The 27,525-nt window shown below is 41.5% G+C and overlaps 1 protein-coding gene across 7 annotated transcripts in view; it reads right to left on the reverse strand.

Annotated features, from left to right (window-relative positions):
* The window catches only part of PIEZO2 (piezo type mechanosensitive ion channel component 2), a 273,980-nt gene that overhangs the window by 85,923 nt on the left and 160,532 nt on the right, over positions 1-27,525 (reverse strand). For 6 of the 7 annotated variants that reach the window (XM_077352780.1, XM_077352783.1, XM_077352784.1 and 3 more), the window contains 10 exons: positions 26,390-26,558; positions 23,349-23,468; positions 21,599-21,637; positions 19,349-19,472; positions 18,970-19,097; positions 14,577-14,810; positions 8,542-8,665; positions 4,080-4,372; positions 2,264-2,412; positions 386-559 (listed from right to left, as the gene is read on the reverse strand). In XM_077352780.1, coding sequence (XP_077208895.1) covers positions 386-559; positions 2,264-2,412; positions 4,080-4,372; positions 8,542-8,665; positions 14,577-14,810; positions 18,970-19,097; positions 19,349-19,472; positions 21,599-21,637; positions 23,349-23,468; positions 26,390-26,558 — 1,554 coding nt within the window. The remainder of the gene's footprint in view (positions 1-385; positions 560-2,263; positions 2,413-4,079; positions 4,373-8,541; positions 8,666-14,576; positions 14,811-18,969; positions 19,098-19,348; positions 19,473-21,598; positions 21,638-23,348; positions 23,469-26,389; positions 26,559-27,525) is intronic. The other variant, XM_077352782.1, reaches the window with a different exon arrangement.

Raw genomic sequence — 27,525 nt, forward strand, 5'->3', positions numbered from 1 at the left:
TCTTTGTAGTATAAGATATGGAACTAACAAATGCTGAGCCTACACATTATGATTCCTGAAACTGGAACATTCCTTTAGAAAAGTTTCTGTACTAAAATATAGGACATTAGTGTTAAGCAGGGACATTATTTTCTTCAACTCTTAGAATAAGTCTTATGATCTATGCCTTACCTAAACAAAACATAATGTTAAAAAAAATCTGGGAGAAAAAATATTTTAGCAGTGGAACACAATTAACCAAGAACACAAATACCCATTTCAGTTTTGAACAACTGCAGTACATTTAGAAACCCAGGCGGGTAGGAATATTGAAAAATTCACATATCTCAGGGCCAAGATCTTGAGACCCTGAAAATAAAAAACATTTTCTGTCTTTCTTGTTTACCTGTAGATGGTGCTGTCCTGTTTGCTTGTTACAGCTTTCAAGTCTGTAAGTTGGAGGAAAGGTTCATGGAAGTAATGCAGGTGTAATATGCATACCAACAGAAAGGAGGTTGGAATAAAGATACGGGTAAAAAGCTCTGTGACAGAAAACGTTGTTAACCCCAAATCCTTTAGTCTGAAATACAAAACAGAATAAGAGAAAATTAAATCATCTAAGCAAAATGTATTTGTTTGTCAATATTTCTTGTGCCTCAGACGGCATATTCTTTACTGGTACTAAACAGTTTTTCTTTTAAAGAATATAAAAATGCAGTTTTGAGAAACTCACTCATCTGATAAAGATATACAGAACTAAAAAGGAGCAATGAACCTCAGTTATAGATACATGGAGCTTAAAGAAAAGCTTCTCGAATGGGTCTTGATGAGTTGTGTTTCAGTTCATTGTAATGCAGATAATAGTTGTGATTGCAGAATTTCTTTTCTGTGCTGAATTAGTCCTGGAATTCAAGGTTTCAAAATCTGCCTAATTTGTCCAGATGCAAATTAAAGTGTAACTAGGCAATTCCAGGAACTATCGTTGCTGAGCAACCTCCATTACAGGCATGCCAGACCCCAGGTGGGGTCTGCAGGAGAAAATAATTGGTTTGGTGTGGAGACTGTATAGCATTATACTCCACTGAACTCCTTCCCCATCCCAAATCCTGCCTACTCCTGATTCTATTTCCAGGTATTTCCCAACCCAGAGCTGGTAACCCTTCTCCATTCATGTCAGTGGGATAGCTATAGAGAATAAGTTCCTAGTAGGGAATGGAATGGCTCAGGTAAAATGGAACAGTTCAGGTTCTTTGATAAAAGGAACAAAATTGTAGTTGAGGCTGCTGTAGGAGGTATTATATGTTTATTGTGGATATTATATTGCTCAAATCAGGTGACCAACAAATAGGAGGCCACCAAGGGATATTATTAGTATCTTCCTGACATTTGGGGAGTTCCCAAGGGGGCTTAAGGAGGCAGTGGTTTGCTCTCTCCTGAAAAACAAAAAAAAAAACATTGCTGGATTCGCGGGACTCCACCAGCTATTGTCTGGTCCCACACTTGTGTTTCTGGGTTAGGTAGCTGAGAGGTTTGCTGTAGACCAGCCCCAGGCATTCTTGGAGGAAAATTTAGCCCTGGACCTATACCAGTCAGGCTTCCGTCCTGGCCATGGAGTGGAGACTGCTCCAATTGTCTTGGTGGATGACCTCCAGTGCAAGCTGGATTGGGGTGGTTCAGCTATCCTTGTGCTTTTAGATCTGTTAGCCATGTTGATGTGGCTGACCACAAGTTGTTAGCCCACCGCCTTGCCAGGATGGGAATTCAGGAGACAGCCTTACGTGGCTGATCACCTTTGTCAAGAACCAGACACAGAAGGTAGCTGTGGAGCAAGAGTTGCCAAGTCCCTTAGCCCTCCCTCGTTGAGTGCCACAGGGGGCAATACTCTCCCCCACACTCTTCAATATCTACGTGCATCCTCTGGCACAGCTGGTCTGGGGTTTTGGGCTGTCATTGCAACTGATCCAAAATGCTGCAGCTGCAATCTGGGCCCAGTGTATCTGAGAGACCACCTTTCTGCCTACACCCTCTAAAGAGCACTATGCTCCATCATCTCCAACCGGCTGGTGATACCTGGCTCCAAAAATCCACATTGAGCCTCAACTAGGGCCAGAGCCTTTTCTGTCCTGGCCCCCACCTGATGGAAGAGATCAGGGACCATATATATTTAATAATCTACCTTGAGATTCAATAAAAGATAGACTATAAAATACATAAATAAACTATACCCAAATCCATCATCTTCTTGTTTAAGCAAAATAAGTCTAAACGAATGGAAAATACTAACTGTGCGTTACTCAGTCCTGTCATGTTTCTCCAAAAATCAGGAGATGTCTTAAATTGATATGTGTAGATCAAGACAAGCACTAGCATTGTGTAAACCACTACCGATATCCAAAAATATTTCAGAATTCGCCGCCACCATTCATAGTGCACCTGAGAATTAGAAATTTAAAATAATTACATTTTAGTAAACATTTTGCGGAATATTAGCTGCAGTGATAAATATTGTGCTAAATGAAAACATTATGCTAAAAACTTGACTGCAGTCTTTAACAGGACATTGAAACTATGAGTAATTGTATTTTAGGCCCATGTATAAATTGCCTTTCTTGCCCAGGGAGTTCAAAGTTCCAGTAAGGCAGCTATAGAAATTCTTAGATGATGTTAATGTTCTGAGTCCACACCTACTTAGTTTTCTCAAGTATTCATAACTGGAAAAATTTGGAGATGGAAATAAATAGTTACTCCTTAATATTTTTGAACAAAATAGACCATAAAATCTGTCTAAATATCCAGAAAACCTGTGAGGTAAGGATACTACCTTCATGTAGTACTAGCTCCATGTTGAGAACATTGCAGTAGATCAATCTCCTCACAGTGCATTTACAGGATTATTATGTTACATTGTATAAGTCAACTTTTATTTATTTAATTTATTTATTGCATTTGTATACCGCCCTGCCGTAAAGGCTCAGGGTGGTTCACATTGAACTCACTGATCATAATGAATGAAAACAATAATAACAACAATGAACAGAGAAAACCTTCATCATATAAACTATCTAACAGGCCCATGGTTGGTACGATCATCCACTTTGAAGATGTCTTTCAGTGGGAAAGCATTTAATAAATTTATCAAATAGAAAATAAGGGGTCTCCTGCTACATCTTCCCTCTTATGGGGAATTAACAGCAATGATTTAGTGCAGGATACTTGTTGTTAAATTTTTAATCATTTTAATGGCATTTATGTGTTTTAATGGTTTTATTCTATAATGCTATACGCTGCCCCAGAATGATGGGCTCAAGAGGGGTGGCCTATAAATCTAAATAATAAATAAATATAGTCAAAAAGAGGCAAAGGGGAATCATCTGCACAACATATACTAACAAAAAAATCCTGGTATCTGGAACCGCTTGGTGAGCGGTATCATATTTCGTTAAGGGCTAAGTGTGTGGAGAGTGGTCAGGGCAGGTCTGGGTGAGGGCCCAATCGGAAGGCGCTTCATGCCTTTTGATTGGGCCCTTACCCGGACTGGCCCTGTCCAACCCGCGAGTTCTACCCAGTCAGGAGCCGCGAGGCGCCTCCTGCCCTGTCCCCCCCCACAGGGAGCATTCTGAGGCAGTTTAAGAGAGAAGGGCTGTCTGGAACTGTGGGCTGCACAGGGTCGTCCTCCTCATCAGTGATTGCTCGACAGCCATCCCACTTTCAAATCGGGCCATCCTCCCCCCCAAGACAGCAAGTTGATTAGGTGATTAAGTTGATAAGGCCACGGCGAGAGTGCTTGCCGCGCCCCAGGGAGCCTCCTTCCATGACAGGACTGTAGTCCCTTCCCTGACAGAACTGTAGTACCGTGGTGGCCTCGGGGACAGCCTTGCAAAGCCCGTTCTTATGAATGGGCTTTGCAGCTAGTAACCTTATGATTTACTGAAAAAGTCATAACAATTTTAAAAATCTAATTTAGCTTGTTATCTTAATATAACCATATTTTTTAGAACTACACTAAAAGTGCATTATATATAGCTAAACCATAATTAAATTTACACTTACCCTATTATACCATTTAGATGTTAACAAAAATTAGGTTTTGTACTACTTACCTGATACAGGACTACACAGAACAAGAAGAGTACCATGTAGATGATTTTGTACATGACAATTTTTCCTTCAAAGCTGACAAAGAAGAACATTCCTCCAAGAACGTAAATCCAGTACTTAACAAACAAAGCCATCACCATATTTCCCAAGACTTTCATTACATCTTCCTCTTCTTCCTCACATTCTTCATCTTCTTCTTTTTTATATTCTTCGCCTGTCTGTGATTCCTCTTCACTTTTTGGCGATTCCTCTCCACTTTTTTGGGATTCTTCTCCACTGTCTTGTGATTCCTCTTCTGTAAGCAATTACATTTTCTTTATTTAACTGTCAACTGACCTCTTCAATAAAACAACACAGCCATTAAAAACTCAAACATGTTTGGTTAAAATTGGATTACAGAATAGTCTATCCTGCAAGAGAATAAATTCTGAAATTCTTCTGCAAGAGTAGTCTTTCTCTCAATCTTTCCACAGATCGGCAATTCCTGCTGATGGTGGCAAAGAGAAGAGCCATTCAGCATATGTGCTATCTTCAAAGGTTGCCACAAAACAAAATAGATTTAATTGAACCAAATGCAGTCTAAGATGTATTTTAGCATTCAAACCTCAAAGGTACCAACATTAATTTGCAAATCAACAAAAAACATGGATTGATTGTTTCAAGTGTATTGATTAATACTTTGAGAGTTTCTGGCAGTTCTCAAGAAAAATACCCTGATTACACGTCCATCCAAGCAGAAATGTAATTAAATGCACCTTCATTAACCTAATATGTGATGTAGCCTGATATTGTTATGAACAATGTGTCAGAGAAATATGGCTTCAGAGATATTCTTTTTGATTACTCTTTCAACAAGATAAAAGAGTTAGTACCCATGGAAAAGGCAGGATGAATGATAACATTGCAGGAAGAGCCTGTGGTGAAATACCTTACACCCAGGATTATTGCTGAAGTTTGCATCCCCAAGAATAATCCCTGGGCTTCCACTCTGTACAGACTCAGAGTTTATAAAGTGATTTTGTTTACTTGCGGGGAGGGCAGAGGAGCAGGTAAATAAGTAAGTCAGCTCCTGAGCACAGACCCAATCAGATGTTCCTAACCCCATGTAAATCAAAGTCAGACCTAAGACAAAGAGCTTCTGGAGACCATTAAGTGCAAAGTGGACATTCCTGTAAGACATTCCTGTGGTGGGCAGGGGGAGGCAAATAATACCTCTTCCCCCCAAGAAGCTCTCAGGCTCCAGAAAGTAGTCCTGTGTTGTTAATTTCCTCCCTCCTTTTATTTGTATTTGTATTTGTATTTGTATTTAAAACAGTATAAGATGCTCCGATGTTGTAGCTTTTGGGGGGGGGGGGCTTGTGGAAAGCTGGAGGGTGCTGGAGGAAATTAACAATGTTTGTATTCTCCCTGCTGAAACTGACCATGGCTCCTTTCACTTCCTTTTCCCTTTATGAAATTGACAAATAATGTTCAATCTTACTGGAGGGGGAGATTGGTTTTTGTGTGTCCTGCTTGTGCTACTTTGGAACTACAATGTAACATAATCACGTTCACTTAAAAAAAATACAGCGGGGAGTGGAGGTGGGTGGGCAGAGCGACAGCATTAGTCAGATTGCAAATGCCATCATTTTGAGGTGGGAAATAGTAGAGAAAGCCAATATGAATTTTGAGCTTTCACTTTAGGTTACTGTGACTTCCCTCCCGGGGGGGGGGAATCGTGTTCTCTCAGGATTCACTAAATGCGTGGCAAACAGGGAACATACTTGGTGCTGCACCCAAATCAGGATACTTTAGTGTGAAAGTAATGGAATTCTGTGGAGCTTTATGGATGCGGTCAAAAGGTTTTTAGTCACTGCAGAAAAGTGTTGGGGTGTTGCAGCAATATAAGCCAACCTTTACCTCTTTTTATTAATTTCCTTCTTTTCCATACTTTTCTCATTAAGTTTTTTAAAATTCTTGGCCTGAAGTCCATCTCACTGCTATTTGCTTAGAGTCAGTAACAAACCTTTCTTAATACTATGAATGGAAAGGAGGGAGGGAGTTAATATTTCCCTATGATCTAACCAAGCAGTAAAAGGATGCTTCCCCCCTCATCCACCCTTTACATGTTTGAGTGGTTATATGTGTGGAACAGAAGTTAGAACTCCCAGTTCAGTCACTGGGTCATAATCAATATTACTGTATAGGTGGAAGATCTAATACCTACTTCGCTATATAACAAATTATGTAGTTTCTTTACTGTCATTAAAATTAGATTTATAACAAATACCATACCCAGTCTTTCTCCTCAGTGGAGACCCAGATCTGCATTGTTCTCCTGTCCTCCATTTTATTCTCACAATAACCCTGTGAAGTAGGTCTGGCAGAGTGTTTCACCCAGCAACCTTCCATGGTGGGTTGGGGATCTGAGTATTAGAAACACATGACAGGTTGCTTAAAAGATCTCTTATTACATGTCCCTGTAGTGAAGATAACCCGATTCAAGGTGTTCCAATTCCCTTCATTTTTAACAGTACAGCTTTCATCATCACTCTGGGGTTGGGGACCAATTTTCAAATATGTAGCATTAATTTTCTGGGCTATGCCTGCCACAAACAGAGACCCTTAGCTTCCATTGCAAATAGCACTAGGGGTGGTTGTGTTTTGTCTCATCTCCCATGTCTTTCCATTTTGGCCCAGGAATCCCCACAATCATTCTGAAGCTGGTGGCTGATTTTGTGTCTCCTAGCTTTGTACTCTGGTGAGCTATTCCTGCCAGCGTGGCATAGTGATTAAAGGTAGGACTAGGATGTGGGCAAACCCAGGTTCAAATCCCCACCCTGCAATGGAAGCCTGCTGGTTGATCTTGGACCAGTCACACACTCTCAGCCTAACCTATCTTGTACTGTTCTTGTGAGGATAAAATGGAGGAAGGGAGAATGACCTTAAGGCACTTTGCATCCCTGATGGGGAGGAAGGTGGGATACAAATAAATAAATAAACAGATGAATAGTCGTGCTCCTTATTTTATTACTATAAGATTCCTGTGAAGAGCAAGCCAAGAGATTTATTTTGTTATGTTATATTGTTTGGGACAGGGTCATTGTGGGAAAAGTGAGATCTATGTCCAAGGGCCCATGGGTGCCTCTTAGCAGCACTGGCGATCAGAGTAAATTTGCAACTTGTACCAAATACCTTGTCCTTACTATAATTCTGATTTGTTAAAACGAGTATTTTTATAAACCTCATAATTCAAAGAACACACAAGGGAAAAACTCATCTCCCCACCTCCTAGACTGTTCATGAAGTATATTTTTAATAGCAGCATGTAGATAAATAACTGTTCTACTTTTTAATCATGGCAAAGATGTAATTTTGTGTAGTGATCTGTGAGGTCCTCATATAATGTCTAGGTGACACTGCTTGGTAAAAGAGAATGCTGCTTGGTGAAAGTAGGGGCGCTGCAATATCCCCTGGTTTGATTTAAGTTCACAAGCAGGAAATACATTTTCTGTTGAGCTGTGTAGCTGTTTGTGAGCAGCTCAAGCTTGTTTGGTGGATTACTTTACATGTACTGGAACAGTACAGTAAAATGTAATGGCAGTATTTCCCCCGCACTTAGTGAAAATCCTTGCTTTCAGCAACCTTTCATTACTCTACAGCAGCCAATTGTTTAAATAAAGAGTGAGTAAACTAATTGATCAATAAAAAATTACTAACTATAGTTTCCTTTGCTACATAGCTTATGTACTGTAAGAGAGAATCAAGGTTTGTTCAACACTCAGCTAACTACTGGGAGTTACAAGAGGATAACTATAAGGATGCAACATGCCACTGGAACTTACAAATGGTAAATAAATCAATAACTTGTTTTGCTCCCAGCTAATGGCAGCATGGAATGTGACAGGTATAGCCTACACCTGCTATTGCTTCCTGGAATTTGGCTGCTGCCACCTAGATCCAAAGGTAAGTTCCAGAGGCACTAGCAGGCCACTGAGGTTCATCTTCTAGAAGGTGATGGGGTGGGATATGGGAAGTAGTAATGGATGCTGATTGTACTAGTCATTCCCTTCCAGGCCCACAACCAACCAACCAACCAACCATCCACCCACCCACCCACCCATCCGTCCGTCCGTCCGTCCGTCCATCCATCCAATCAATCACATTTTCTAGAAAACTCAAAGCAGTTCACAGATAAAAATCAAATCACAATATTCATTAATACGTTACAGAACACCCATAATAAAACCACAACATAAAAGGAAGTTTCTCCTAAACAACTCTACAGATTTGCCTGAAAAAAGTGGGAACACTAATAAAAGTAATTTCTCTTTTATTTCCTTGGGTAGGGTTTCACAATTATAGTGTTGTCACAAAAAAGCCCATCTTCAAGCAGAAACTGCATTCCAGTCAAAGAAGGAACATGGGTTTAGTAAGGGCAGCAAAATGTTCTTTATTCAAGCATCTTCTAAGATACAGCTTTACCTTTCTCTTCACTCTCTTCATCTTCTACTTTGATCTCAGATAAAACATCTTCTTTTAACTGCACAGCTTTTCGCTCAGTTAGGTGCTGTCTAAGCAATAGCCAGAAAGTAATCTCAAAAAGAATCTGAAAGCAAAGAAAAACAAAAGACACTCTATTTGTTCAATGTAAAAGAATTATTAAGAAGCTACTTATTTTAACAGTCTTAACAAACGCAGTTTGGCATCATATTCTCAAATAGGTCCACCTTATCCTGCACTGAAAATAATACAGGGGAACTAGATCACGCTGCCAATTCCAGACATTTAGCAAATAAATAAATAAATAAAATTTGGGTCTATGTGGATTCGGTTTCCCAAAAGACAATCCCCTTGGAATCTCTCTTTTTTAGCTGGATGTAGTGTTAACAAGGAGAGCTGTATGTAAGCACTGAGGAAGGGCTCATTTTAGGGTCCAGACACTGCCCTGAACATGTTCAGTAGTATCCTGGTCAGGAAATATGGAAAATAGCTCTCTGTGCTCCCAATAAAGTTTTATGACAGCATACAGGACCCAATGGAAGTCCTACCATCACACTCATCAACCATATCTTGCAAAAGAGAATGGAATGGCCTTGAAATTGAATCATTTGAAAAGCTCTGAAATGCCATCTGGTGTTTGAAATCCTCACTTTGGGAGGTTTCATTAATATTGATTACATTTGCCAAAATATCTTCTGCAAAATCAGTTAAGTAGGTGAGTGCCCTATATTAAGTGTCAGAAGACATGTGGATTATGGATACAGACTGTCTGTTGTGGGTATTCTGGTCTGTGTGGCCATTGCTTTAGTCCTTGGAAGTGTGCACAGAGAGATTCCCATCTTGCTGTGTCCTACCTCCAGCCACAAGATGCCAGCCACAATTACTGGTGAAACATCAGGGAACAAGGTCACACAGCCTGGAAGACCCACAACAGCCACTTCACTCCAACTGTGAAAACCTTTGACAATTCATTATAGATGCAGATTCAGAAATATATTGATCAAAACCTGATTCAAGCAATGTTCATTCATAAGTGTTATAGATGTTTTGAAAGTGAACAGACTTATTTTCTACTTCTGATGACTATTCTGACATGATATTTCACTAGACAACAGTAGGAGTTGAGATGGCATAGCTAATATATATCTATTAGGATGCAGAGTAATTAGCCTGGCTTTTGACTTTTCCTGTACTCTGCAGTCAGGTCTAATCAGATTTTTTCAAGTGCGATCAGGCTGGCCAGGCATGGGGGGATGAGACTGGCAACACAAGTCCTGCTAGACATGTTGATCTGGCAAGGTTGTCTTCCACAAGTTCGGCATAGGTTGAGAGGTAAGTGGGTTAAGCTGCATTGCTGGTGCCAAAGTACTGAGTGGTCCAAGAAAGTACTATCCTAAGTACTCTACTCTAGACTATCAAGGAGGTTGCACTCAGCCAGTCTGGCACTTTGTCTCCTTGAAGACTCTACATTGGATTCAGGGATCAGAGGTGGTCATGACGCTACCAAACAGAACTGTTTGGACTGTTATTATTGTATACAATGGGTTAATTTTCCCCCTCAGTGGAACAGAGCTGTCTTCCTCCTAAAACTCAGAGAGCCAGCTTGGTGTAGTGGTTAGGAATGCTGACTTCCAATCTGGCAAGCCAGGTTTGATTCTCCACTCTCCCACATACAGCCAGCTGGCTGACCTTGGGCTGACCCATCTTCCCCCCCACTTTGAAGAAATAGTTGGGTGGAAGAAGAATTGGGCCCAGATAACTTCCTCTTTGGTATGCTGTACATGAGCCCATGTTCTGTCCTTCCCTTCACAGTTTCAGTGGCCAGTGGAGGCTGTGCCACCTTTCCCTCCACAAGGATTACTGGAGGGAGAAATTCCCTCGTGTAAATTTTGCAGGTGGCTAAAGATGACGTCCTAAAAGGATTGCAGTGCAATCTCTGAAGCCTGACAGGGGTCAATTGTGGAAGCAATTGGCAGAAAAGAGGAGGGGTACGCAAACCCCACCTCACCTTTCTACCCAGGAAGTTCTAGGGAATTCTTCTAGGGAAGTCTCCAATCCTTTAGGGAGTATATCTCCCTGGATTACAGGCTGCCAGCGTTTCGGGTCAAGAGGACGACTGCCATATTCTGGACTTTTCTTTCTTTCTTCCTTCAAGAATTTACTTTGACCCTCTACTACGATTTACTGCAAATTACTGCTGTGAACTGAGGGGAGGACATCTGCCAAATTCCAAGATATCAAGACATCAATTAACGCACAGAGACACAAGTATTTCTCCGTTTCTCTTTTTCCCCCCTTTTTTGCTCTGCCTGAAGCCACCTCGATATGAGGCAGGCTAATTCTCTTCCCTAAGCAGAAGAAGGACTTAAATCAACTCAAACTAATTAGTAATAGCTTTTACTGCATTTATTTTGGTTTTCGGAGATAAGAGATAAGAGCCGTGGGTGGGAGGATCTCGCGAGAATTCTGTTCCAGTACGAGACACTGCTTTACTGACTTCAATACGTCACATGCCAGTGCCAGGAACATCGGAGATCAAAACAGACTGTTGCTTTCGCTTAGGACTCTGTAGGACCTCTACTGGCTATTTGCAAAATTGCCTGAGATTAGTTGACTTGCAAGCCTAAAACATGTCTATGCTAAAAAGAATGGCTCATCTAATAGAGAAACAAACCCAAGATTTGAAAGCATTTACAGAAGGCTTGCTTAAAAATATTTTCAAGGAGATCCAAGACGGCAAGGAAGAAGTCTCTAACAGGAATGATGGATCAATAACAGTGGCTGATGATAGCTCTAAACAAGGTGGAAAACTATCAGGGGAAAAGAAATTTGAAACTATGGAGATGGAAAAGGGGATGTCGGAGCCTTGTAGCCTAGATAAGGACACTCTTCTTAAAAAGACATACAGCCACTCCAAAGCAACAGTACACAAGAACCAATCAAAAGATATATGGATCTGCTGTGAAAGTAATCGATTTAAAGGAGCTTCTCGGGGAAAAAACTGTACTGATATTGGAGCCCAGGAGGTACAACTGCCTCAAGATTCACCGATGCATACTCCGAGGGAAAGACTACAACTGCACTTTCTATGCCAAAGGCCAACTGGACAGAACACAAGTCAACGGGAACAACAAGATGCAGCAAGCCTCGATATGAAACCCCCTTAAGAAGACTGGGGAACAGAAAGGAGAAGCAGTGGTTGAAATTCTTTCTCTTCTTTTTCTTTTCTTCTGTAGCCACACAGGCAATATAATCAGTTAAGAAGTTAATGTGAGGTCTAAGATCTTCTAAGTAAGCTGAATCTGTATTATTAAGTTTATCTTCGCAGTGCTTTCCAGCCCAAAATTAAAGCTTAACTAAAAGGAGACACCTAATGGAGTGGGTTTAAGAATAACATATGAAGACTATATTTTACTGCTCATTGTAAGTCTATACTATTATGTAAGTGTGGGGTCTTAGATTTCCTATGCTAGCTGAATTTGTATTATAAAACATATCTCCGCAGTGACTCCCAGTCTAAACTTAAAGCATAACTAAAAGGAGGCACCTAATCGAGGAGGTGTAAATATAACCAACGAAGACTTTATTTTACTATTTTTTGTATTAACAACTTATACTTATATAACTTATACTCATATAACAACTTATATATTTTTCTTCTGTACAATTAAGTAAGCCTCTTTTCCTAAATGTGGTGGAAATGTGGATGGCTCTAAGATTGTGTTAAGTATAAATTGTTTTATAGGTGTTATGGGACACCAAAAATGACCGTTAAAATTGTTAAAAACGATGAGCCTAGGAGGTACAACTGCCTCAAGATTCACTGATGCATATTCTGAGGGAAAGAGTACAACTGCACTTTCTATGCCAAAGGCCATCTGGACACAACACAAGTCTATGGGAACAACAAGATGCAGCAAGCCTCAACATGAGACCCCCTTAAGAAGACTGGGGCTTTTCTTAAGTTAATGTGGGGTCTAAGATCTTCTAAGTAAGCTGAATCTGTAAATATATCTTCGCAGTGCCTTCTAGCCCAAAATTAAAGCTTAACTAAAAGGAGACATCTAATGGAGTGGGTTTAAGAATAACAGATGAAGACTATATTTTACTGCTCACTGTAAGTTTATACTATTATGTAAGTGTGGGGTCTTAGATTTCCTAATCTGTAAATATATCTCCGCAGTGACTCCCAGTCTAAACTTAAAGCATAACTAAAAGGAGACATCTAATTGAGGAGGTGTAACTAACGAAGACTTTATTTTATTATTTTTTGTATTAACAACTTACACTTATATAACTTATACTCATATAACAACCTATATGTTTTTCTTCTGTACAGCTAAGTAGGCTTCTTTTCCTAAATGTGGTGGGAATGTGGATGGCTCTAAGATTGTGTTAAGTATAAATTGTTTTATAGGTGTTAGGGGACACCAAAAATGACCGTTAACATTGTTAAAAACTATGCAAACAAATGCTGGAAATATGGTAACAAAGTAGGCTTCTCCTTCTAAATGTGGTGGAAACGTGATAAAGTTTATAAGCTTTGGGCAAAAGTTCATACCATTGTGTAGCTATGTGGGGTCTTACATTTTCAAATGAAGAGAAGAGGCCTTTCAAGAACAATGGGGCCCTTATCTGATTTACCTAAGAACATAAATTAAAAGGGGATTGAAACGGGGAATTAAGTGTATTAAATGAAGAGCACAATCTATTTTTTTCTGTATCAATAATGTAGATTACTTGTATTGTACTATCTTTAATCTTGGAAAATAAAACAAAAACTTTGAATAAAAATTTTTTTTTGCAGGAGGAGCTTATGTTCTGTATATCAGCACCCTTAATTTTTTTAACCTAAATGCAGTGACACATAGTTTTGAGGCAACAGTCAATGAGAAAAATGGCAGCAGAAAAATCTCACATTGCTTCATCAGCATTGTACCTTCAAGAATCAAGAATTATCCGAAAGAATGCCTTATTCTCTGTTCTCAAAGTAAAAAAAAAGCACGATATCTGACTGAATTCAGTTTCTTATTTTCTACCCCTATTACAGATCTCACACTCACACATGCTATCAAGTCAACCATGATACTATATTCTTGGGAGAGCAATCTTTTCTACAAGACAATTCATTTCCAATTGAAGTCATCATACATTTCAAAAAATAGAGAGGATAATGTTACTGGTATTTTTGCATTGAACTCAAAAGTCAATATGTGTTTAAATCTGAAGAGTCCATCATTCCACATAATAAAGATAGAAGACACTTTTCCATTGTTATAACATTTTTTTTAGTTTGCACTAACATTTAATTTTATACTATAATTCAATTTTCACAACAGCTGTTGGTTTTAGATAAGGCATTTTTAAAAGCAGTGAATCAAAGTTATGGCAAACTTGCTGGCTATATATTAAAGCAGTTAAATCTCTGTGAGAAATGTATAGCATCAAGGAGAGACAGCAGAGACCATATCTAACAGAACCTCCAGACCATTTAATCTTTTTGTAAGAGCACTAATGTTACCTTTGAGAAAAGATAATTCAGTGTTTGCTAGTTTTCACATTCATTATAAATTATAAGGAGTGGCCAGCAGGGAATAAGAAATACAAAATTCATTTGCATCATAATGATGCTAGTCCAGCTTGTAAAACAAAATAAATATTCTATCTACCCATAACATAGCTTCAATTATTTTGTGTCCATCCTCACTTCAGGAAAAAAAAATCTAAAAAATTGAGTTAATAGGCTATAGTTGAAAACTCCTTTTGACTCTTCCAAAGTGATGCCTAAGGCTCAAAGAACCATCTGGGGAAACATCAAATTCAGTGTGTGAATTGCAGTCTAGAATTTAAAAAAATGACAAAAGAGCCAGCAGGGCCACCTGCAGAAATGCTTTAGGTAAGTACATCCAGAGCTTAAACACTGTTCTTTTAAAAACATATCCTGTAATTAATCATTCTGCAATGTTAGAGAAAATGCTACATGAGTATGTATGAACATCTCTTTAAACACTATTTACCTTTGATGCTAATTCATAAGGCTCTTTCCGTTCTAGAAATCCCAAGACTTCAGGTAGTTCCTTTTTCAGGTCAATACTCCATATATATTGAAATGTTAACAACAAATTCCCATAAGCCACCATAAAAGGAGAACTGATCATAGCATATTTCCTTCTGTCACGCAACATCCAAAGTATGCAGGACCATATCAACAATATAAATGTTAACCAACTATGGTAAGTAATACTCCAGGCCTTAAAAAAAGAAAAAGACACAATTGTATTATGTTGCAACAACAATCTTAAAACACATTGTTGCCTGACTTAAACAATCCTGTATTTCTAGGTCTGGAGTGTATTTTCAGTAAAACAATAATACCATTTAATAGGGCTGCCAACTCTGGGTTAAAAAATTCCTGGAGATGGGGAATGGTGGGGGAAGGGAACTCAGTGCCATGGAGCTGGCCCTTCAAAACTGCCATTTTCTCCAGGGAAACTGCATTGGTCACCTTGAGAACAATTGCAATTCTAGGAGATCTCCAACCTTCACAGAGAGGTTGTCCCATACAGAAGGTTGTCCCATACAATCAAGGGGATGGGACAATCAATAAGCATTTCAATAGGGTTAGCCTTGTAGAAACAGAGGTCTAAAAATAGAACTGAAGCAAAGCATAAATATTAACATGACATGATTCATAGTAGGATTCTAGTTTCAACATCTATACAATCCCTGATAAAACTTCTAAGTACCCTTGTCAATCACTTAGTATAGTGCAAGTCTATTGCCTGTGTAGAAAAGCCCTGTTGAATAATTCAGATTTGCATAGTTTATGGAGAACTGTGAGAGCAGAAAGCTTCCTCCTCAGGCAGGTAGTTCTGTAAAGTAGGGGCCAGAATGAAGTAGACTTGATAATTCTACCCATTTGCAGGCTGGCACCTGCAGAAGACCCTACTTTAATGAGCAAAGTTTGTTGTGGCTAAGCATAGTGGAAAGATGATCTCACAGATATAAGTGTCCAAGGTACGGCTGCCAGCTCCAGGTGGGGAAATGTGAAGCCTCCAAGGTGAAGCCTGAGAAGGGTGGAGTTTGGGACATAATGACACAGAGTCCAAAGTGGACATTTTCTCCTGGAGAACTGATCTCTGTTGTCTGGAGATCAGCTGTAATAGCAGGAAAACCGTAGCTACTACCTAAAAGTTGGTAACTGTAGTCCAAAGCCATTTGGTGCTTTTCATGTTATATCTGACTAGAAAGCCCATTGCAGGAAGGAATGCAATGGGTGCTAGGACGGGGCTGGAAGGTGGCGGGGGACACACGGGCCTCTCCCTGGTCCCTGGCAGTGGCGGCATGTTGACGTGGGCATTGGAGCTGGGGCAACAGGGCAGGGAGCAAGGGGCGGTGGCTCTGCCTACCTTGGGATCCCCCGAGGGGTCAACCTGGTGTCCTGGAGGTGGTGGCACAGGGGCAGATTCTCAGGGAGCGGAGCAGGGCGGCAGGGCAGGGCAGGGCCCCAGGCTCGGTTCCCCCAGCAAGTTGGCGAGTTCAGGGCAGTGGGAAGTGGTGTGCATGAGGTAGTGCCACGGGGACACATTGGCTGGGAGTGGAGCTGGGCTGGCAGGGCAGGGACCCAGGTGCAGCTTCCCTGGCAACCGGGTTCAGCGGGGCTTCAGTACAGGGCTCGGAGCAGGTCCGCCGCGTAGTGTGCGTCGGCCACCCTCCACCCCCCGAGCTCCCGGCTTCAGCGTGGGGTGTCTGCAATGCAGTGGACCTGCTACAACCCCCACGCTGAAGCCTGGGGTGGCCGGCCCCCTCCCCAGCAAGTCTGGGATGGGCCAAGGGGCCAATCGGGAGCCGCGCACCTTGGCCCCGGACTGGCACTTGGAGGAGCCGATTGGCCCTTCGAGTTTTTATCTCAGACTCGCCCCACCCCTTTTCCCTCCCACAATGCTCTTACTGTTTTATTTCTACCACTCCCGCGGGAGCGGTTTTGTTGTTGTTGTTGTTAGGTGTGAAGTAGTGTCTGACCCATTGCGACCCCATGGACAATGATCCTCCAGGCCTTCCTGTCCTCTACCATTCCCCGGAGTCCATTTAAGTTTGCCACAATCAGCTCCTGGTCTTGTTTTTACTGACTATATAGAACTTCTCCATCTTTGGCTGCAGAGCACATAGTCAATCTGATTTCTGTGTTGACCGTCTGGTGATGTCCATGTGTAGAGTCATCTCTTGGGTTGTTGGAAAAGAGTGTTTGCTATGACCATTGTATTCTCTTGACAAAATTCTACCTGCCTGTGCCCTGCTTCATTTTGTACTCCAAGGCCAAACTTGCCTGTTATCCTGGTTATCTTTTGGCTTCCTACTTTAGCATTCCAATCCCCCATGATGATAAGCATATCATTTTTTGGTGTTGCTTCTAGAAGGTGTTGTAGGGATTCATAGAACTGGTCAACTTCATCCTCTTCAGCAGCAGTGGTTGGGGCATAGACCTGGATTACTGTGATGTTGAATGGTTTGCCTTGGATTCGAACTGAGATCATTCCGTCATTTTGGGGATTGTATCCCAAGACTGCTTTTCCTACTCTCTTATTGATTATGAAGGCTACTCCATTTCTTCTGCGAGATTCTTGTCCACACTAGTATACCTGATGGTCATCTGAATTAAATTCACCCATTCCTGTCCATTTTAGTTCACTGATTCATAAAATGTCGATGTTCAGTCTTGTCATCTCTTGTTTAACCAGGTCCAGCTTGCCTTGATTCATGGATCTGACGTTCCAGGTTCCTATGGAATAAAAATCTTTACAGCATCGGACTGTCTTTTCGCCACCAGTTACTTCCACAACTGAGCGTCCTTTCGGCTTTGGCTTCATTCATTCTGGTGCTACTCGTACTAGCCATCTGCTCATCCCCAGTAGCATATTGGACACCTTCTGACCTGAGGGGCTCATCTTCCGGCGTCATATCGTTTTGCCTTTTGAACTTGTCCATAGGGTTTTCATGGCAAAGATACTGGAGTGGTTTGCCATTTCCTTCTCCAGTGGATCACCTTTTGTCAGAGCTCTCAGCTATGACCTGTCCATCTTGGGTGGCCCTGCACGGCATAGCTCATAGCTTCACTGAGCTACGCAAGCCCCCTTGCCACAATAAGGCAGCGATCCTTGAAGGGGGGGGGGGAGCGGTTTACAGATACCTTAAATTGCAGTGCCTGCAAAATGGGAGTAATGTGTGCTCCATGTAGCTCCCACTAATAGCCAAGCTGAGGCATTCTGCACCAGCCAGAGTTTCTGAAATGATTTTGAAGGGAGACCAATGTACAGTACATTGCTGTAGTCTAGCCCTGATGTTACTGTGGCTTTGATCCAGATGGCTAGATCAGCCATATCAGGATAAGGTACAATCTTTCATGCTAGGATGAATTGAAGAAAGACCTTTAAGTAACTGCATTAACTGGCTTCTCTAAAAATAAAGTTGGATCCAGTTTAATCCCAAGGCTCTTAACTGAATCAGCAAGGGTCCACCAAAAGTGGGGAGGACAATGTCCTTTAACATCTCCACTTTCCCAGCATTACCTCTCTTTTCAGGGTTTAGTTTCAAGTTTATTTTTTAGCCAATTTACCACAGCAGCCAGGCAATTCCTTTACTATATCACCAAGGGATTTGCATAAGAATACACAGAACTGGATATCATCTGGATATGACATCCAACCCCAATGCTACTAATGGTTTGTTTAAGGTCTTTACACAAAGATTGAAAAGCATAGGGGATGGGATTGTGCCCTGTGGAACTCCAATAGGGTAGGTCTCACGCTGATGATCAGGTCTTCCACAGCAATCCTGTGAGTCCAATCTGTGAGGAATTATTTGAACCAGTTTAGCATGGATCACTTGATACCTTGAACTGATCATGCTAGTAAGTAGCCATCCAATGCAAATATTTAACAATCAGGGCAGTATGCAAAAATGATTAACCAGTCAGCAGTCATGTCACTATGTAGTGAACAAATAGCTACTTCTTTGTTACCTATGTTAAAGATGGCAACAAAGAGACATGATAGAGGTTTATAAAATTCTGTATGGGGTGGGAAAAAGTGGACAGAAGGAGTGTTGTCTCCCTTTTCATGTAACATGAGAATTCAGATATCTGAGCACAGATAGCTACTTGCCATGATGATGAAAGTAAGACTCCATAGACAGAGGCAGCAAAACTCTGAATACCAGTGCTGGGACACAGCAGCAGGAGATGGCATTGGCCTCTATGCCCTGCCAGCCATTCTGGGCAACTGGTTTGCCACAGGATGTTGGAAAGAAGACCCACTCATCTGATCCAGCAAGTTCTTCTTATGATCTACCAAAGTGTCCTGTTTTCAGGAGGAACATTAGCAAAAAGTGATAACTGTAAGTATTTTTACTTACCATCATAGCAATTAAAGCACAAACATAACTTTGTTTCATAATAAAATGGAAAACTGTGACCATAGCGTGCACTTTAGAATTTTTTTCTTCGTCAGTATTTTCTTCATCATCATCTTCATCTTTCTTTTCTAAGAAGATAAAAAGGATTCTGCAATTCATGTAATAAAATATTACTTCTATATTATTTTAACAGAAATGAATTTGCTGTAAAGGTAACTATGTTGAATGTGAATATTATTTTTGCATACCTATGTGTTTTATTATTTTGTCTGATCATATACAGTGCTCTAAATTTTTGGAGAGAAAGAGTGATGAGTAACAAAACCATAAAGAGGTACAAAAAAATCCAGATTAATTCCTAAGAAATTCTCACCATTACCTGAGCCATCATCTGATGGTTCCCACTTATACTGCGGTGTTGAGTACATATCTCCTTTGGCAGGCCCATTTTCTATGGGCATGAGATAATTAACGGGTGTACCATTCACTGTTACCAGCAGAGCCTGTTGGAAAAGATATAAGAAAAAAGAGGATTCTTTTAAAATGGACTTTTGATTCAGCAACCACTTCTACTAGTGTTGTTATAAAAATATTAATAACATCTGATACTATTCATTCAAATTTATGCCCATGGTTAAAAGGTAAAGGTAAAGGTATCCCCTGTGCAAGCACCGAGTCATGTCTGACCCTTGGGGTGATGCCCTCTAGCGTTTTCTTGGCAGACTCAATACGGGGTGGTTTGCCAGTGCCTTCCCCAGTCATGACCGTTTACCCCCCAGCAAGCTGGGTACTCATTTTACCGACCTCGGAAGGATGGAAGGCTGAGTCAACCTTGAGCCGGCTGCTGGGATTGAACTCCCAGCCTTATGGGCAAAGCTGTCAGACGGCTGCCTTACTACTCTGCGCCACAAGAGGCTCATATGCCCATGGTTACTGCATCTTAAATATTATACATGATGTATTAGCAGATCCACATGGCAGTATCGCATATACAACATGAGAACACCTAATGTGGTCCTAAAGCTGGAAGTAAATTCTACAATAACAGCCTGAAATATATATGTTTCATTGAAGTTTCTCCCAGGATAACAAAATATCTATGCTTTTTCTACATGACACACATTTTGCTTTATTGCATTTAAAAAGAATACAGGGATTATATCCAAAGACTTTTCAGAGACTCTCTCTTGGCACAATGATCTTACACACCTATGTTCTGCAGCCCACTGTTCCTACAAAAAAGCTTCTCCTGGACCCATTATGCACAGGGCTGGAAATCCGGGTTGATGGCAGCAGGGCAGCCCCGTTTATGCACTCTGCTGCCATCCCAGCGCTGGCCTGGCACAGTACCCTGGAAGACCCACAAGGGAACATGGAATCTTCCACATTCCCTGCGATGCCACGGGTGCCAGCGAGGGCTGTGTCGAGCCAGCCCCATGCATAAGCGAAGAGCCAGGACTTTTGGCCTGGCCCTTCCCTCAACCTATGGTGTCCCTGGAGGGACACTGCATGGCCCGGTCAGCTCCACGGAGCCGACTGGGGAGTCCCCCCATCCCCCCCCCACTCACCTCCTCACTGTTGCTGCCTGCAGGCAGCATGTTGGGGTTTCCAGCCCCAGCATTTTGCGTGTGCTCGTGCATGTTCCTGCACTACACCGAGGAAGCCTACATACTCCGGGGGACTCCTCCCCCGTGAGTACATGGGAAGTGCCAGGCATCTTGCCCTGGTGCAATCCCCGGCAGCAGCCCAGCGTGGCTGCTGCCATGCATAAAGGGTCCTGGTGGCCAGGGAACCATCCGAAAGAGTGTGGGCTGCAGCTTCAGAAGAAAATCCATTACAATCACAGAACCTCTCCCCCTTCTGTGAGTGAAAGTGCCTTTTGCTTGCAGAAGAAACATTCTGCAATAATTATTGCTATATATTCCCACTATCATGTGGGGAGTTCTTAGTCTGAGGAAGAGTGCTTGCACTCGAAAGCTCACATCTTGAATAAATCTTTGTTGGTCTTAAAGGTGCTACTGGATTCTGATTTTATTGCAATAATTTTTGGTTATATTGGCCTCATAATGTATAGGAACTACAGCTATCAAATTATATCTTTAAATCCTCAAGTGAATAAAGATTGTCTTTTAAAATATGCGGTGCAGTGGATAATGGAAAGCGATTTCATCATTTGAAAACCAAGACGTTAGATCTATTTTGTATAACATTAACGAGCCATAAATGTAACCACTGCTAACATACAAATAACATGTATCGTGAAAATGCTACATGGATCTGTTGGCAGGTCAAATGACGGCTGCTTAGATAGAAAATGTCTTTCAGCATCCTGTCAAAATGTCAAAATGACATCCAGGCTGCTGGAATGGTCACATGAACAATAAAGAATAGAAACAGCTGGTTGCTCATGACTCTTCTTTCTAAAGGTCTTGAGGAGGCCTGGAACTTTAAAAGTCAGGCACCTTTCATTACTTATGGCAAATAATGAGCTCAGTGGATTTAAGGACCTTCAGCTGACGCAAACATGTCTATTTCTACATAAGTAAGTTTAGCAGGAATGGTGAGCATCTAAACAACATAACCATATTTACGGTGCAAAGGAACTACATGAACTGGACAATGTACTAACATCAGATGGCTTGTGTTCAACTTCTGTCATTGATAGAGGCTGTAAAAGCAAGGTCAGAACAGCTTATTAGTTGAGAGGCACACTTGAAGCATAATACAGTGTTGTAAGTTAAAATTCTGGATCTCAAAGTAAGTAGCTGCTTTTTATATTATTACAATTATTCTGGAAAGACATACAGAATGATACAAGGTACAGCAGAAATCCATAAATGGTGAAGTACAGGAAGTACACGATTCTAAATGACAACCAGAGCTAAGGTTAATGATATTGGTGGCAATCATGTAAATTAGAATGTGACTAATGAAGACAATCTGGAAGCTCTCCCCTCAGCTATTCATCTGAACAACAACGGTTTATTGCGGTTTTCTACAGTTAAAAAGGCAATAAGTGCAGTTCTTTATTTGTACAAGAAACCAAAATAACAAAAAAAATCCATCCTGAAATGTTTCTTGTACAAGTACTCAATTCTCTGTTGTGCTTATTTATTTACTTTTTAAATTTATTTTTCAATATATGTACCACCGCTCCCCATTGGTCTTGTGGCAGTTCACACAATAAACATTAAAATACAACAAAAGACAATAAAGTAAAGGTAAAGGTATCCCCTGTGCATGCACTGGGTCATGTCTGACCCTTTGGGTGACGCCCTCTAGCGTTTTCATGGCAGACTCAATACGGAGTGGTTTGCCAGTGCCTTCCCCAGTCATTACCGTTTACCCCCCAGCAAGCTGGGTACTCATTTTACCGACCTCGGAAGGATGGAAGGCGGAGTCAACCTTGAGCCGGCTGCTGGGATCGAACTCCCAGCCTCATGGGCAGACAGCTTCAGACAGCATGTCGCTGCCTTACCACTCTGTGCCACAAGAGGCTCACAAAAGACAACAGAACTACCCAATTAAACAATTAAACAATAAAGGCAGCAGTGATCGCATTTTTTTTACCCAAACCTTGTTCAGTGAGAGTTGAAGCCAGTCTGATGGACCCTGGGGATCCTCAGTTGGAGTGCCGAGACTCTGCCCTTGCCTCATTAAATAGCTCTCTCTGCACCTCCCCCATATTGCTACCTCATATTCTACTTACAAACAAGTAAAACAATCCTCCCAGACCAGTCATTAGAAACAAGCATAATATGCAAGACCATAGAATGTTGTATTAAATTTAAGTGGGATGTTGTAAGTTGCAATTTTAATTTTTAGGGGAGGATGGTAAATTTGTGAGCTTAAAATATTCATATATTTTATGACATGACATTATATTTTTATTAACTGTAGTCAGATTATATTCCCTACTGTGGGGGTCATCAACCCCCAGTCCTCGGCAGTTGGCCGCGGGGGCCGTGCCTTCCTCATTCTGCCCCCCCCCGTAGTGAGAAGCTCGCCAGGCTACGAGCAAATCGCCTGCCAAAGCGGCTGATTAGCTTGCGGCCCAGCGAGCTTCTCGCTGTGGGAGGGGGGAAGAGGGAGACGCGGGCGCCGGCACGCTGGCGGGCACAAGCACACATGCACGTTTGCGCGGGGGTGCCATGCAGGCACGGCGCCCTGGGTCACTCCCTCCCACACATCCCTCCTACCGGTCCAGAAACCGGAAAAGATCGAGGACCGCTGCCCTACTGAATACTTTCTCCATGCCAAATATCACATCCTGTTGCTTTTATGACTAGAAAACTTATATTCAAACATACTAATTGCTAGTCCCATTATATATCACTTCATTTCTAACATAATGAAATGAATTTCGCTCTAAGTCTTACTTCTTCATCAGTTGGGTAACGACCTTTGTGCCATAAGATGCGTTTTTGCTCTGCGGTCATCGCATGTCTGCAATCTATTTCTTCATCTCTGTTATCAGATTTGTCATCATCAGGTACATGCTAAGCAAAGAATAAAATGGGCCAAGTTATAACTTTTGAAAACCTCTGAAAAATAAGTTAAATAATTCCTGCTTTTTTGCCTCAAACTTGAAAGAATATTTAAAGTGGAATAAACAGGACATCACTCGTTAGTCTCTTATGTTGTGATCAGCAGATTCAGTTTATCCATGTAGCAGATATAGTACATGCTAAAGGGCCTCGCAAAATCCTTAAACTGGATCTGGCACTGGGCCACGCAAACCCTTAAACCAGTGGTCCCCAACCCTCGGTCTGTGGATTAGTCGGTACCGGGCCATGGCTCCTCCTCGTCCTCCTTCCTGGTTGCTGCCTCGGGGGCTGCCCTGCCACTCTGCCGCCGGCTGACCTTTGCTGCTCTCCAGCGGCCCCCATGGCTGGGGTTCCCCCTTGGCATGGCACTGCGCAGCTGCTGCTGGCAGCACCCTCCAGTGGGCGGTGGTAAGTCAGGGGCACCGTCAGGAAAACTAGTGGAGCAGGGGCTCAGGAAGCGGTGTCCCTCGGTAAAAGACTACCCCCCGAGCCTCAGTAAAATTGTCAAGCATTGACTGGTCCCCGGTGATAAAAAGGTTGGGGACCACTGCCTTAAACCACTTCTAATCAGTTTATATTTAATACAACTATTATATTTCTCTCATTCAGACCAGGGCTAAAACGATTCCTAACCCTGCCCGCGGCGCCCGTGGCGCCGCGGACTAAATAAAGCCATAAGGGCTTGGGGGGAGGAGTTAGGACGGGCTCTGTCCGGGATGAGGAAGGGTGCCGATTGGCCCCTTCCTCCAGACAGACCATCGGCGGGGCCAATTGGCAGGCGCGAAGCGCCTGCCGATTGGCCTCTCCGATTCCCACCCTGCCGACAAGGGAGCAACTGCGAGCCACACATAGCGCGGCTCGCAGTTGCTCCCTTGCTCCCTTGTATTGTTAGTACAGCGGGCTTGATTACTAGTCAGGAAATAAAACAATAGCCAAAGTAACCTCACTTTGCAACATGGTATTCATGAAAGCCACATGCAAAAGAACACACAACCAGGCTGCATAGTAGCACCCCACAGTTTCTTTGATGTTCTCATATTACATTTGTATGTTTCTTTGGAAATGGATACCAGAAAGTCTGTTTGTGGTTTTAAATTGGAATTTAAGAAGCATTTTATACATTTGTGCAATACTACTTCAAAAAGGGAAGATACTATGTGGGCCAAGATCAGTGAAATATCTTGTTTTGTTTTCTCTTATGCATTATTATTTTTAAAATGTATTATTTTCCTCTTAAAGAAAAAGGTCTGAAATTCATTTTAAATTCAATCTGTTTCACGTAAAGCCAAACACCTTTAATGACATAATAAGTGTCTATAAAAGACAAAAGAGAAAAGTGCTCCCAAAAACAACAGCAAAAGTAAAAACTATTTTAAAAACATTTTTAAAGAATAAATAGCTTTTAAAATAGAAAGAGCTGCAGCATCAGAGATCTGTGAGACTTTATCCTTAATAAGAAAATGAATTAACAGCACATCAGAGTAGAAAGATCTTGTTCCCAATAATGGAGTATGATAAAACTCCTGCTCCACTGAGGGCTTGGGAGAGTGAAGCAGCACATGAGACGTTGACTCAACATGATACAGAGCTAAGAAAAGTGTTAGCTCTATCAGATTTGAGATTAAAATTATCCATACAAGCAAATATGGCTGTCACATTTTAAACAACTTGGAAGTATCAGAAATCTGTTATCTTAGAGCAAACATTCTTGAACATCTGATGGAAGACAAATTACATTTTATAATTCATATTTGTATGGATAAAAGTACTACAAATATATTTCTTCAGACAGAATACATGGTATCGGTCTGTGTGAATGTAAATAAGAGCTTCATTACATGGTCCAACGAGGAGCACAGGGAAATGTGAAATGTCCAGGAAAGATTGCACGGCAGAGCCCAGGACTCAGGGCTTTAAATAGAGAAGGAGCAGATCCAATGGAACCTGCGCGTTCCAGGTCTGCCCCCAAACCCGGTCCATCAGGATACAATACTCAGCCACAGAGAAGCAGCTCAGACTCTGCCTTGCAGCCCTGGAAAATGCACAGCAAAGAACATGTGTCCCTTTCCTTCCCAGCCCTGTGGCTGCAAGGCAGTTTTCAGTAAGTCTGTGGCTCTATTCATCTCTATTTATAAACTTGGCCAAGATAATGCAAGAAGAAGAAGAAGAAGAAGTAGAAGAAGAAGAAGAAGAAGAAGAAGAAGAAGAAGAAGAAGAGTTGGTTCTTATATGCCGCTTTTCCCTACCCGAAGGAGGCTCAAAGCGGCTTATAGTCACCTTCCCATTCCTCTCCCCACAACAGACACCCTGTGAGGTGGGTGAGGCTGAGAGAATGCTGATATCACTGCTCGGTCAGAACAGTTTTATCAGTGCTGTTGTGAGCCCAAGGTCACCCAGCTGGCTGATGTGGGGGAGCGCAGAATCGAACCTGGCATGCCAGATTAGAAGTCCGCACTCCTAACCACTACATCAAGCTGGCAAGTCATACTGACAAATGGGAAATTTGTAAAAGAATTAGTAGGATGAAGTTATGCTTAACCTCTATACCTGCTGATTCCCCTCTGCAAATACTATGTAGGAAGAATTTAGAGAAAGCAATTAGTGGCAGAAAAGGACTCATTCTAGACAGGAAATTTTTCCCAGTAAATTCTTCTTTCTGCACATTAACCTTTCAAGGAAAAAACTGTTCTGGGGATCTTACAATTCTACATAAAATGCAATTCTACTTTGAATTAAAAGTAACAGCGATAGGTCTCCCTTTGTTCATTCATGATGCATATTTCCTTTTATGTGTATATGTCTCATGCAGCCTGAATCTGTTTCTATGTTCTAGTATAAGAAGTCTCATTAGCAACAGAAACAAATTATTTTACCTGTTCAATAGGTTCATGTAGCCAAAGTCGAATGAGAGTTGCTAGGGTGTAGTATAATATTAGCAGCAAGATGGGGTTGACATGGTGATACCATTTCAATTCTGGGTTGGTAATAATTTTCCAAGTGCTTGTACAGTTGGTCTTAATAACTGAACTAACACCAAACAACCTGTTGAAACAAAAAAAAAAAAAAGAGGCATTACGGAAAGTAACACAGTACAATGTCATGATTCACACGTATGCAGCTCTTCCCCACAGTACTAAATCATTGTAAAATGTATGAAACCTTTCATCAGGTTTTTTATGCAAAGACTTGCTGTATTTCTGCATAAAACTTATGAAAATACATTTCAGTATAAAAATGACATTTTCCTATTTGATTACATTTGAATTGTAATCAGCATTCTTAACAATGTGGATACACCTAATAGACTCTCAGCAGGTTTATGCAAGCGATTGTGTAGGTGGAACTCACTTTCAGCATCAGTTCATTCATTTCACCATGTTCAGGAAACTGAATGAAAACACTTGCTGGATAGCTGTGGGTCTCAGCACAAATCAGAGGCTGTGAAGAACTGGCTCTTAAAATCCTGACCGGTGTGGTCTCTAATCCACCTCTCCAAAACTCTCCACTTAACCCAAATGGCTTTTGAATAAGATAAATTCAGCATCTCTGAGAGAAATGCAGAAAGAATTCCAAGGGATAGGGGAATAGGGTGGCTTGGAAAAAAGGATCGAAACTATTTATACAGTATTACTGTGCCCATTCACTTACAAGACTACAGTTCACAGTTTAAAAGTGCAAAGGACAGTTAGCAGTCAAGTTCCTGTACAACTGCCTTACCTCAGCCTCAGGACTTTCTCAGGGTCAATGTGAGCTCCTTTCAGAAACCACAAATAGTTCACTAGTTTCCTTCAGAATCTGAGACATCAAGACAAATTTAGCCCACTTACTTCCAAGACAAAAGTCTGAGACAGGATCCTTCCAGTTTCTCTTTTTCTGAAGTTTCAGACCCTGTCTGTCTGAGCTGACAGTGTAACAGCTTCTTCTATCTTGCTCTCCTCTCTCCTCTGGCTCCTCCAGCCCTTCCAGGCTGCTAGTGCTGAGCTTTATCACCAAATAAGACTAAAAGGTT

This window comes from Paroedura picta, chromosome 9 (genome assembly GCF_049243985.1).
Source record: "Paroedura picta isolate Pp20150507F chromosome 9, Ppicta_v3.0, whole genome shotgun sequence".
Classification (NCBI taxonomy): domain Eukaryota; kingdom Metazoa; phylum Chordata; class Lepidosauria; order Squamata; family Gekkonidae; genus Paroedura; species Paroedura picta.